General features: G+C 34.0%; 1 protein-coding gene across 2 annotated transcripts in view; it reads left to right on the forward strand.

The window, feature by feature from the left end:
• Positions 1-14,704, forward strand: part of LOC143249952 (uncharacterized) — a 107,889-nt gene that overhangs the window by 49,799 nt on the left and 43,386 nt on the right. For both annotated transcript variants that reach the window (XM_076500586.1, XM_076500587.1), the window contains exons 3-4: positions 12,985-13,086; positions 13,822-13,926. In XM_076500586.1, the coding sequence (XP_076356701.1) occupies positions 12,985-13,086; positions 13,822-13,926 (207 nt within the window). The remainder of the gene's footprint in view (positions 1-12,984; positions 13,087-13,821; positions 13,927-14,704) is intronic.

A 14,704-nucleotide genomic window follows, 5' to 3' on the forward strand; every position in this document is an offset into this window, starting at 1 on the left:
ACTCTGTCGAATTCATTTGTCGTAAACAAGCTAATAATCTGAGGTATAAAGTGTCAATGAATAAAAATGAATCCAGGAAATACTAAACTACTTGTATTGAATCTTACATCATAATTTGCCCCCCAGTGGCTCAGCGGTATGTCTGCAGACTTACAATGCTAAAAACCGGGTTTCCATACCCGTGGTTGGCAGAGCACAGATAGCCCATTGTGTAGCTTTGTGCTTGATTCAAAACAACTACATCATAATTTTCGCACTTATTAAGTTAGCTATTGTTTTATCGCCATCTATTATCAAATAATAAAACTATCATTCATAAAGTAAGAACAGTTCTCGCAAAACTAATTCTTATTTAGTATTTTCACCCTTTGTTTTATCATGTTTAATAGTTAGATCAGAGACTCCTAATAAGGTATAGCCAGTCTCTGTGATGTCGAGAAACCCACTTGTTGAGAAATTTATATGCAAAAAACGGCTCGTTTGGGTTGAGAAAATATTTTACATAGAAGAGCGAACAACGTTTCGACCTTCTTCGGTCATCGTCAGGTTCACAAAGAAAGAGGTAACTGACCGGAAGCTGACCACATGTTTGAAAGGGGTTGTGTAACTGAGAGTCGGAATGTAGAGGGCGGTATTAGATGTTTGAATATATAATTTTATTTATTTTATTATATTAATATAGGTATAAAGGCGTTCCTTTATATTGGTTTATTTTGGGTTTATGTTGTTGTATAAGTAAGGCTTCTTTAATTTTGCGTTTGTTTATGTTTGTTTCTTTATTTAGTATTTGAGTGTTTTCTATGGTTATGTTGTGTTTATTTGACTTGCAGTGTTCGAAAACGTGTGAAGGTGACTTTTTATGTTCTTTGAATCTGGTTTCCATTTTTCTACTTGTTTCTTCAATATAGAAGTCGTGGCAGTTATCACATTGTATTTTATAAATAATGTTGGTGTGGTGTTTGTCAGTGTAGTTTTTACATAGTATAGACCTCAGTTTTGTGCCTGGTTTTTGAATAAATTTGGTATTAACTGGAATGTCATATTTTGTTACTAGTTTTTTGCCAAATGTTGGTTATTTGTTTGCTGATGTCAGGAATATATGGTATACAGCAGTATATGGTTTCGTGATTTTTTGATTCGTGAGATATACTTACTTTAGTTGGTTGATTTTGCTTTCTGATTAGGTGTGTGCGTGTAATGTTTTCTACGGTTTGTGGAGGAAACTTATTGATGTTGATGAAGTATTGTTTTATTTTGTCTAATTCATCGTTAATTTTATCTGGTGAGCATAGTTTTATGGCTGTGTTTATTTGGTTTCTTAGTATGTTGAGTTTTTGTTTTGTTTCATGTGCTGAGTCCCAAGGAATGTATAGTCCAGTATGGGTGATTTTTCGGTGGATTTCTGTTTTGAATTGTGTGTCGGTTCTTGTAATTTTGAGGTTAAGAAATGATATTTGATTGCTTTCTTCCTGTTCACATGTGAAGTTAATGTTGGGATGTATAGAGTTAATGTGATTGAAAAAATTAAGTATGTGTTCTGTAGATTTGAATCCCGCAACCGTGTCATCTACATATCTGTACCAGTATAGTGGTGGATGTAATGCTGTGTTAATTGCTTGTGTTTCAACTTGTGTCATAAAAATATTGGCTAGAACTGGTGATACTGGGTTGCCCATGCTTAGGCCATTTGTTTGTATATAGTTTTGGTTGTTGAACATGAAGTTTGTCTTTATCGTGGTGAATTCTATGAGGGTTGCTTACTGGTTACTGGGAATGTCTATAGTTGGGTTAGGGTTTCGGATATAGAGTTATAAGGCTATCTTGCAGGCTTCAGTGGTTGGAACGTCTGTGAAGAGGGATATAACATCAAAACTGTCCATTAAGGCTTTATGATTAAGTTGATTTAGATTAGACTTGAAATTAAAAGAGTTTTTGATGAATGAGCTGGCTGATGTTACATATTTGGAGAATGCCCATGCTATGTATTTACCAAGATTGTAATTAAACGATTCATATGTGGACATTATTGGTCGTAATGGACAATCTGGTTTATGAGGTTTGGGGATGCCGTATATTTGCGGTGTGCGTGAGTCGGTTTTACGTAGGTAGGAATAAAGTGTTTGTGAAATTGTGTTGGTTTTTTCATTTGTAGTAGCAATTTGTTCAGTTGCGTCTCGTGTGTCTTTGTTGGATTTGTGTGTATTGGTTTAAATTTGTTCGTGTCTGATAGGATGTTATTCATTTTTGGATGTATTCATTCGTGTTCATTATGACTATAGCGTTACCTTTATCTGCTTTTAGAATTTTTATGTTTTTGTCTTGTTTTAGGTTTTTAATGCAATTAATGTCTCTTTTTGTAAGGTTGTTTTTCAGTTTTCTGTTTTGTGAAATTATGTTGATGGTTTTGTGAGAATATGCTTTGAAAATATCGTTTAAGATGTTGTTTTTAGGTGTTTCTGGAAAATATAAATTTGTAATTTTACCTGGGAAGTTTGGCTGTTGGATGTCACTAAAATTATCTAAGTTGTCGTCTTTCTGTTGGTTGTTTTTGGTTGTTTCCTTGTTTTTGTTCTCTGTAGAAAGTATCACAAGTCTCCTGGCTAGGTCTTCTAAACATGTTTTGATTTCTATGGTTGGAATGTACCTAGGTGCTATTGCGAAGTTGAGTCCTTTGTTAAGTAGATGTATCTCGTCAGTGTTTAATTGTCGGTCGGATCTGTTAATTATGAGGTTAGTCAACGGTTTGTCGTTTTGGTGTCTTTTCTGTTGTTTGCATCTTAGTTTTTCTAGTTTTTCTAGCATCACATCCACCACTATACTGGTACAGATATGTACATGACACGGTTGCGGGATTCAAATCTACAGAACACTTACTTAATTTTTTCAATCACATTAACTCTATACATCCCAACATTAACTTCACATGTGAACAGGAAGAAAGCAATCAAATATCATTTCTTAACCTCAAAATTACAAGAACCGACACACAATTCAAAACAGAAATCCACCGAAAAATCACCCATACTGGACTATACATTCCTTGGGACTCAGCACATGAAACAAAACAAAAACTCAACATACTAAGAAACCAAATAAACACAGCCATAAAACTATGCTTACCAGATAAAATTAACGATGAATTAGACAAAATAAAACAATACTTCATCAACATCAATAAGTTTCCTCCACAAACCGTAGAAAACATTATACGCACACACCTAGACAGAAAGCAAAATCGACCAACTAAAGTAAATATATCTCACGAATCAAAAATCACGAAACCATATACTGCTGTATACCATATATTCCTGACATCAGCAAACAAATAACCAACATTTGGCAAAACTAGTAACAAAATATGACATTCCAGTTAATACCAAATTTATTCAAAACCAGGCACAAAACTGAGGTCTATACTATGTAAAACTACACTGACAAACACCACACCAACATTATTTATAAAATACAATGTGATAACTGCCACGACTTCTATATTGAGAAACAAGTAGAAAATGGAAACCAGATTCAAAGAACATAAAAAGTCACCTTCACACATTTTCGAACACTGCAAGTCAAATAAACACAACATAACCATAGAAAACACTCAAATACTAAATGAAGAAACAAACATAAACAAACGCAAAATTAAAGAAGCCTTACTTATACAACAACATAAACCCAAAATAAACCAATATAAAGGAACGCCTTTATACCTATATTAATATAATAAAATAAATAAAATTATATATTCAAACATCTAATACCGCCCTCTATATTCCGACACTCAGTTACACAACCCCTTTCAAACATGTGGTCAGCTTCCGGTCAGTTACCTCTTTCTTTGTGAACCTGACGATGACCGAAGAAGGTCGAAACGTTGTTCGCTCTTCTATGTAAAATATTTTATTAACCCAAACGAGCCGTTTTTGCAAATAAGTATAGCCACTCTAATGTTGAACTTCTGACAAAAAGGGAAAGCAACCAGTTACTACTACTTGCCGCTTATGTAGTTGTTTTCATCTGTGTAACGGAACAGTCACAGTTATAAAGCGTCAACAGTTTAATATGTGGAGTGTATTCAGTGGCGTATAACGACTCGTACGTTGGACCTTTTGACATGCAGGCCAGCATGCAAACTAGGTTATAACTGACCCAAATTAATTTGTCAACTTTTAAGATTCACAATTTAATCATATAATGTTTACTGTATTCTAGTAAAAATATTTTACATTTAGTTAAAAATGAATATATAACAAAGTAATAGACGCAGTTATGAATAAAACCAAAAGATTCGTTATTATTTTTTCAGTGTTCACGTTCGAGAGTCAAAACTAAACCTACCAAGAACAAATCGTTCTCTTCAGATCCAACATAAGCTTAGGAAAACCTATTTAAATATATAAATGTTAATGTTTTGGATACTTTTCATACAACTAGATACAAAGAAGGACTTTTCATGATAAACTCGGAAAACGTATAGTTACAATGAAGACAAGGCATCATTTTGGATAATGCTGTCCCACACAATATTTCCAAGTGCACTAAATTCAAACTACTAATCAGTATTGTAATTTATAACGCTAAAAACCGGGTTTCAATACCCGCGGTGGGAAAAGCACAAATAGCCAATTGTGTAGCTTTGTGCTTAACTACAATAAACCTGGATATTTTACACGTACACAGATTATGAGTTTATTTAACTACAAATTGTTAACATATTTCTAGAACTCACGATCAGATATGACCAGAATTTACCTGACTGAAATAACGAACAGTTTACATAGATATGAAACAATAATATGATTGTATGTGAAAACTTGCTCCTAGAATTTTAGCAAAATAATTATAAAAGGAAAAATATAAAGACAAACGTGAGAAGAACACCGATTATTTTACAAAGACCCTTAAATTGATCACCTGAAACTCTCACGTGATACAATATTTTAAAACAACTTATAAAGTTTATCAAAGCTACTAAAACTTCTGTTGATCACCTGAAACTCTCACGTGATACAATATTTTAAAACAACTTATAAAGTTTATCAAAGCTACTAAAACTTCTGTTGATCACCTGAAACTCTCACGTGATACAATATTTTAAAACAACTTATAAAGTTTATCAAAGTTACTAAAACTTCTGTTGATCACCTGAAACTCTCACGTGATACAATATTTTAAAACAACTTATAAAGTTTAACAAAATTACAAAAGTTATTCGTCTTTTTGGAATACATTAATTTGAACATTTTTAAACTGTAGTACACAAACATAGGAACAAATAATTTAATTATTGGGATGAGTAAAATTGTTAGGCACGTCAAAAATATGTGCGCGTGAGAATAAAAAGGGCTATTAAATTTGGCTACTTATAAGTTATCGTTCATTAACTGTAAAAAAAGAATTAAGCCTTATTATCCATACCATTTAGAGTGAATTATCCAGGTAGGTTCTGTAAACAAAACGTAGCATATGATTTGTTAAAGAAAAGATTTTTAAAGGTCAACGAACTTTGTCAAAATGACCTCATTTTGTACTGAAACTCTAATTAAAATCACTTCTATTTTCAGATATCGTGGATTAACAACTTGGTGTAAGTTCTGTTCTGCTTTCTGGAACTCATACTGCACCTAAAGTAGAAATAAATCAATAAAACTAAATAATTACATCACAACAGTGAATTGAACAGCCCCTAATGTTGATAAATAAGCAATAATTCTATGTTATTCAAGGTATACTTGTCATTTAATGGATTACTCATATATTATTCAATAAAAATTTTACTTACATTTTTATATTTATATATTTTAATGCCACATTGTCTCTCTGTTTCTCAAAAATCAAATGAAAACTTCAGTATGTGAGAGTTATTTTGAGTTTGTCGAAGTAGACAAGCCAACATATTCTCTGAAAATATATAATGCAAACAGTGCAATAGTAAGTTATATATGACACGTATGATGCTCTCAAACAAACAGAGATGCCACTGAAGAACCAGATCTCAGTAGGAGCTAATGATGATCGAACAGGTGAAATAAATACTTTCATTTTCTAATTATTAAAATAATGTACTTCTTGGGACGTTACCTTTCCAAACAGTTCAGTGTTTGTTTGTTTTGGATTTCGCGCAAAGCTACACGAGGGCTATCAGTGCTAGCCGTCCCTAATTTAGCAGTGTAAGACTAGAGGGGAGGTAGCTAGTCATCACCACCCACCGCCAACTCTTTTACCAACGAATAGTGGGGTTGACTGCCACATTATAACGCCCCCAAGGCGACGATGATTCGAATCCGCGACCTTCGGATTACGAGTCTAGCACCTTAACCACCTGGCCATGCCGGACAGTTCAGTATACAGAGAGAGATAATATGTCTCTTGCTCCGAAAATTCATATAAATTAATTAGCTTTTGTTCTTTAAATCCACTTTTACAGTACTCTGAAATGGCTACCAGACACCACTTTTACAGTACTCTGAAGTGGTCACCAGACACCACTTTTACAGTACTCTGAAGTGGTCACCAGACACCACTTTTACAGTACTCTGAAGTGGCCACCAGACACCACTTTTACAGTACTCTGAAGTGATCACCAGACACCACTTTTACAGTACTCTGAAGTGGCCACCAGACACCACTTTACAGTACTCTGAAGTGATCACCAGACACCACTTTACAGTACTCTGAAGTGATCACCAGACACCACTTTTACAGTACTCTGAAGTGGCCACCAGACACCACTTTTACAGTACTCTGAAGTGATCACCAGACACCACTTTTACAGTACTCTGAAGTGATCACCAGACACCACTTTTACAGTACTCTGAAGTGGCCACCAGACACCACTTTTACAGTACTCTGAAGTAATCACCAGACACCACTTTTACAGTACTCTGAAGTGGCTACCAGATACCACTTTTACAGTACTCTGAAGTGGCTACCAGACACCACTTTTACAGTACTCTGAAGTGGCTACCAGACACCACTTTTACAGTACTCTGAAGTGGCCACCAGACACCACTTTTACAGTACTCTAAAGTGGCCACCAGCCACCACTTTTACAGTACTCTGAAGTGATCACCAGATAATTATATCACGGAATTGAGAAATAATTAATTTTACTTCAGCATACAAATTTTAGTTTAAAATTCTACGTGAAACCATTTAATACACTTGTCTCGAAATTTAAGTTCTAATGATTACAAACATCAGTTTGAACATAAAGGAAGTGCACTAAACTCAAGATATTGTAAAGTAATGTTAAATATGGTAGAAGGTTAGAAATGTGAAACATTAGAGGGTCACTCGCCTTTCTTGCGCCTCCAAACAAATTTGAAAAGTAGGCTAGGCCTAGTTTCTTGGTCATTGACTGCAAAGGTAACTGGCATCCGACTCATTCCCTCTAGTGACGTATATATGAAAAGTTGTATGTGAAATGTGTGACAATGAAAACGATCTTGATATAAAGGCACCTTTTCACATCATTAAATATGCGTTAAAATCTTTTGTTCGAAGTGAGTTTCAATTTTCTAGAAATAATTATATGACACAGCATATTCTCAAGCATAATTAATGAAAATTGAAAGAACAAACTTTATTTGTAATTTGCATTTTTTTGCGTGTTAAGTGTTTGTTATTCAAAATATTTCACCTAGAAGAAATAATCAATATAATGGTAAAATATTATATTACATCTTATTCAAGGTTTTCAGTGGATTACATCTGAAAAGTGTCTTAACATGGTAATCATACATAGTTTTCAGTGGATTACATCTGAAAAGTGTCTCAACATGGTAATCATACATAGTTTTCAGTGGATTACATCTGAAAAGTGTCTTAACATGGTAATCATACATAGTTTTCAGTGGATTAAATCTGAAAAGTGTCTTAACATGGTAATCATACATAGTTTTCAGTGGATTACATCTGAAAAGTGTCTCAACATGGTAATCATACATAGTTTTCAGTGGATTACATCTGAAAAGTGTCTTAACATGGTAATCATACATAGTTTTCAGTGGATTAAATCTGAAAAGTGTTTTAACATGGTAATCATGCATAGTTTTCAGTGGATTAAATCTGAAAAGTGTCTCAACATGGTAATCATACATAGTTTTCAGTGGATTACATCTGAAAGTTCTTAACATGGTAATCATACATAGTTTTCAGTGGATTAAATCTGAAAAGTGTCTCAACATGGTAATCATACATCTTAGGTGCTATAATTGATTTCGATATGTTTTTGTAGCTATGGTCGTTATAACAGTTTATACCTTACTTTCCAAGGATGGATATTATTAAATACTTCATATATTATATATTAGTTATAACTTAATTACTACTTAAAATAATGTTTTGAATAATCTACCACCTGTCAGTCCATTTCGGCTGTTCCAAACTCAAGACTGAATTAAATTGTAAACAACAAATAAACTTAAAGTCAGCCCTTATCACTTATACATTTATCAACAACATTGTAACAACAGTTATTTCAAATTTATTAAATTCGTGATGTTTTTCTTTATCTTTTACGATATTCGCTATCCTGGTTTTTAACTTAGAGCCACCCTGTTATTTATATAATGAATATGTTGTCTTGAATATTTAAAAAAATATATCTTTAAAAATTTCCATATCTGATCAGTATACCTAAATAATTAAGCTGTTCAATTCACAAACATAATTCTTCATATCTGATCAGTATACCTAAATAATTAAGCTGTTCAATTCACAAACATAATTCTTCATATCTGATCAGTATACCTAAATAATTAAGCTGTTCAATTCACAAACATAATTCTTGTCAGATCTACTGAAAATCTGCTTTTCTAAATTTGTAAAAAACACCATTATTGCTTATTTCAATATGCAACAAAACATTGAACCAAATGGACCAATGATCACTCGCTCCCAGATGTTATCCAATTTCTACTTTTCCGATCATTTCTATATTTGAAGTTAACAATAAAACTAAAATACCATTATTTCTAATAGGTTCCTTGATTAATTAGTGAAGAAAGTCGTCCCGAAGCTTACAAGATCTTTCTTCCTCATAGTCCTTCTCGAGATGTATTTCAGTACATGGTGGGGGGTCTCCCAGAAATGGTTCTGTACTAATTCTCTGAGATCTGAACATACATCCACGTTTTGCCCTGCGTGGCGACCCTTCCAGGACAGGAGAGGTCCAACCACCAAATGCCACTTTGGTCTTGAATTCCTGAAGATGGATGGCCTTGAGGTGCTCCCGAAGCCAATCTTCTGGTCCTGTTGGGCTAGGGTCAACCGAGTACCAATATTAGACATTCTCAACGGATGTTATGGACATTGTGTCTGATGCTGATGTTTGGGTATAGTGCTCATGAAACCCTGGCATTGCTGCAGTGTCCTTGTTTGGCATTGTAGTACATTACCTCGTAGTGCTCCATTGTGAGTGAGGTCAGTAGGCACTGAATCTTTCTTCTTTCATTATGGATCTCTCAAATCCAAATAAAAACAAATCATGGGTAAATGGTTACGTCTTGAAGACTCTGGGCAGCAGTCTTCACCTCCTCCTACACCTGTACCTCATTTTATCATACTATATTCTTTGCCAGACAAACCTTTAGGGTAAATGTCTCCCTTTTTGATTCTGATTGGATTATAGGGTCTTTCTGGCTCTCCAAATTCAGTCAAGAAGTTACGTTCTGGGATCATCTTGATGGAAACATATACTCCAAAACACAGTAAACTTCTCTTGAATCCAAAGATCATTCAGGATTTACCTATTGAGGTTACTCCTCATATTTTCGAGGCGTTATTGTTGAGAAGGATTTGAAGAACATTCTCGAGTAAGAGATTCTCGATGGTTTTCTTCTTTCAAGGAGTTTCTGCAATGAGGCGTTTTTCTCCTTGTAAGTATGGAATTATGGTGGCTACTGATGTTCTCATTTTGACGTTTACATCATCACGTCCATCCACTGCTGTCACGGTGAGTTAGATGAATTGTAAGCTATAGCTGTATATTCCCAACTCTGAGATAGTTTCACTGTCAGCAGTTTACTCACTCAAAGGTATCGTGTAGTGGTTCTTTGACGTGTGCTCATTGCAGTAGCAAAGACCATGATGAATACGAGTGTGAATTGGACCCTCACTGTGTTAATTGCAGTGGCTTTTAACCGGTGGAAGTTGAACCAAGTCAAATAGCTATCTTGCACCACTCTCTTGGAATTGATCATATTATTGTCTGTCTTCCATCGATGACTGAGTGGTAGTAGTGAGTGACTGTATTTTCCAGACAGCTGCTAATTATATTCCTAAGATATCGACATGTGTTTCATGATATCCTTATCCTTGGCGAGCTCTTGCCTGCCAGGAGGCACAGAAGACAGAAGGCTCAAAAACAGACCTGACATTTCTTTTGCAGGCATTTCACTATTTCTAACTGAAATGCTTTCCAGTGGGCTCATACCAGTGCACGATAGGTTTGACGTCAAAACCAAAAGGAATATTGCATTAAGTTCAAAATAAGCATTTTTTCTACCACCAGCTCCAAAATCTTATGGGATAAGTTTTGGATGGTTAGTTGGCAGTATATCAGCTCTAAAATCTTATGGGACAAGTTTTGGATGTTTAGTTGGAAGTATATTTCTCATCCACTATCCATCTTGTTCTTCAATTGTAAAGAAGTTACTGATGTCCAAGAACATCGCCGATACTCTCGGCAAGAGCTTTCCTTGAGTAGCTGTCTCTGTAATGTCTTTCATGAAATGGTTAATGCTCGTCTTATTTGGCTCTTTAAATCAAACAACCGTCTCTTGTCTGCCCGTTGTTTTACCTATTCTCCTCTATATTGCTTTTTTTACCGTTTGTTTGGTGCAGATGGCCTAGTTGCTTTGCTCCAATAAACGCCAACCAACCAACCCTCATGGTTTGGCTCTAGCATTTCTGAATCTATATGCCTGAAACTAAAACTGCCCATAATTATGACATTATCAACAGCTAGAATCTTAATCTCATTATAAAGTTTCTTACTAATTCCTTCAGTGCCATCTGGTGGTCTGTAACAAATTCCCACTAAAATCCTTTCCCTTTATATCCACTAATATAAATCTAAATGAAATCAGTCTCCTTACTATTATAATTAATATATTAAACTTCAACAGGATGTAACTCACATTTTAAATATAAAGCTACTCTTCCCCTCTTTACTAGCCCCAGTGGAATTCTGTGGAATCACAGCGTTAGAAACCAGGTTTTGATACTCCTGAGGGCAGAGCACAGATTGTCCATTGTGTAGGTTGGTGCTTAATTACAAACAATCAACCACAATCAAACCCTCTTTACTGTTCCATCGCTATTAAGTAGCCTATAATCCTGTATTTCAAATAATCAGGGCTAGAGTCTTTGCAACAGGTGTCTGCAATTTGTTTTCGATAAATTTTAACAATGAACAAAAAAGCACACAGTCTATTTGTTTTACAATAATATGTTTTCTATACTCTGTTATTACAATACAAGCTGTGGCAATTTCACTTACGTTACGCTGTTGTTCTTTGGAGTTGTATCCAGAACTTTAAATAATCGTTTCTTTTCACCAATTCCACACAAAACATAACTGAAAAAAATTATTATTTTATACTTTGTTACTACAATACAAACTGTGATAATTTCACTTAGAAAGTCTCTACTATACACTCTTTATGACTCAACTCATAATCATACAGTCTCAATCTAACTCTCTAATTAACTTAAATTACATGTTTTATGCATATTTTTAGCCTGATCAAAGCCTAGAACTTTCTAAACATAATGAACTATTACGATGCAATAATACTCAATCAAACAATGAGAAAAACTCAGAAGGCGCTAGTAACAAGTTTATTTGTTTTTGAGTTTTGTGTAAAGCTACACGAGAGCTATCTGTGCTACCCGTCTCGTGTAAGCTAGTCATCACCACTCACCGTCGACTAACGAATAGTGGGATTGACCGTACCATTATAACGCCCCAACGGCTAAAAGGACGAGCATTTTTGGTGTGATAGGGTATCGAAACTGCAACACTTAGATTATGAATCGAGTGCCCTAACCACCTGACTATGTCGGACCTCTAGTAACATGATGTAATAATATAACAAGTGCCAATTCAAGCAGTTGTACTACACAACTTATAATAATTCGTATACAGTTACGCAGACAAACTTACGATATACTATTGCTTCTTAAAATAACTAGATTTAGCACTCACGCTGTACTTAAACTATCTAATTTATAACACTCGCATTAACTTGAATAGTCGTGTATGTCTTAAGGTCACTTACAATGATTATAATAATATATAACCTATCTGCTAGAATAAGTGTGGTTATAACAGTATATTAAGTCTCAGTTGGGTTTCATTATAATAGTATGTTAGCTGAAGCACCGATCCATTAGATGGGTGAAATAAAAACTCGTTGATAACAAAGGATAGAAAGTGTGCTTTTATTTTCTTTTTTTAATCTAATAAACATTAAAAGTGAAATAAAAATACATAAGGTATAATACAGAAAATAAAGATAAAATGTTTTCAATGTGAAATTAGATGGGGGATGTAACCCTCTCATGAACTTCCTCGTGTCATCCTGTATCATTGTGTAAAATTGCGCTGATATGGTAGCTTTTTCCCTCACTCTTTCATAACATTCCTGGTCAAGTTTGGTGCTGATTGACTAGGAAATGTTGAAACATGAGGTCTATGTAATGATAGCTATGCCACTGTGTGTTTTATCCAGGTGACACAAAAGCGCATTGTCTGTCAAAAGTTACGGACCAAATACTTCTAACCCCATCCCATACTTTACCCAGTTTCACATGTAAGTGATTTAAATATTCTATAATCCGGGAAAGATAACGTAATGTAACTTGTACATGTAAGTGTAAAAGTATATAATATAATAGACGTCATTGTAATGTTCAGTAATCCAGGAAAGATGATTTACATGATTTGACAGTTTTTTATTTCTGTATTTCTAGAATGCAGCAACAATGAGTTTCAGTGCCGATCAAGCTTAACATGTATCCCGGACAGCCAAGTGCAGGATGGTTCGGTAGATTGTCTGGACGGTTCCGACGAGGGTACTCAATGAATAGTCTAATATTTAAGTTTGATTTAAAAGTGAAAGTAAAGTGATAGCATGCAATTCAAACACTGACATGATGTAAACATACTATAATAATTTTAGTTTTAAGTGCATATTAACAGTAAACATTACAATATTTTGTTGTGAAAGTACAAGTTATCGTTGAAGACGTGTGTTTTTTTTAGCTTACACTCTCTGTGCATTTTAAATAAGATTTAGGTGTTTACGTAAATATTAGTTTTAAAATATATTAAATTGCTTTGATATACATTCAAGTGACTATATAACTAAATGAGTGTGTTTATGGTTTAAAAACTAACATATACAGAAAAGGCGCTCGCCTGATATCGAACAAGTTTTAGTTCATAATTATGCTTGTAATATTTCTTTATATTTTATGTATTTGTAGATGTCCTCAGCGTAGTATTAGTTACCATTCTTTTGTAGCACTCTTCAATTACTTGAACGTACGTTAGTCCTATGGTTACAAGATCAATTATTTTTCATAATTAATTAGATTTGGTTCTTAAAGATGGTATTAGTACTAACAAATATCCACGCGTGAATAATTGGTTTTAAAACAAGTTTCTATGTATTTCATAATATATATATTCTCTCGGTCTTAAATTCTTTGTGACTTAAACAACAGGTAGAGATGATAACTGTGAGTATGACGAATGTTCTCACGATGATCAGTAAACTTACCATTTTTTGTTTTTCTTCCAAAAAGAATGTGCTTCAGATCAGTATAGATGTTACTGTGGATACCCACGCTGTATTAGTCGTAGATTTGTTGGTGATGGGTTCAGGGACTGTATTGAAGGTTCCGACGAAGGTGAGTAGATAAATATTAAAAATAGTTTGAAAGAATGGAGTTTGGTAGCTGATATTAAACGTAAAATAGTTTGAAAGAATGGAGTTTGGTAGATGATATTAAACGTAAAATAGTTTGAAAGAATGGAGTTTGGTAGCTAATATTAAACGTAAAATAGTTTGTTAATGTAATTTTTCACATTTTCCCTGTATAATATAGTTAAACGTCATCGTATTTTGAATAAATTTGTTGGGTATATGTGGGATATTATTCCCTTATTATTCTGAAGAAGTGGTTGTCAGAGTTTATTTATAATGACGGACGTACGAACGTATTTTCGTACCGTGTAAGAACCGAGTGTGATCAACGTTACATGGTGGATAATACGCCCTCTATCGAGTTTTGTTTTAGATTTTTTTAATATTTCGGTTTAGTGAGACTACAGTTAATACATTACTTATGTTTTGATTTTTAAACTAACTTACAATTATTTTAATATATTTCATTTGATAATATTATTTTCTCCTGTTTATAGTTTAGTCGAAATTTTAATTTACTAATTCTTCTGTAAAGATTTCATATTATTTTATGAAATATTGAAATTTGTGTTTACTTCTTGGGCCGAGCAACATCTCTGGGAGAGCATTCCTAGATTTGAAATTGAGGATACATAGTAATCAATCCGTTTAAAAAAAACACGCTTTGCAGCGTTTGGTTGTAGGTGCGCTCTTATTATTTTATGAGAAAAAATTAGTTTAAGACTTAACATAGGTGCTTTTGACTTGCTGCTTTTCCAGTA

This window comes from Tachypleus tridentatus, chromosome 4, assembly GCF_004210375.1.
Source record: "Tachypleus tridentatus isolate NWPU-2018 chromosome 4, ASM421037v1, whole genome shotgun sequence".
Lineage (NCBI taxonomy): Eukaryota > Metazoa > Arthropoda > Merostomata > Xiphosura > Limulidae > Tachypleus > Tachypleus tridentatus.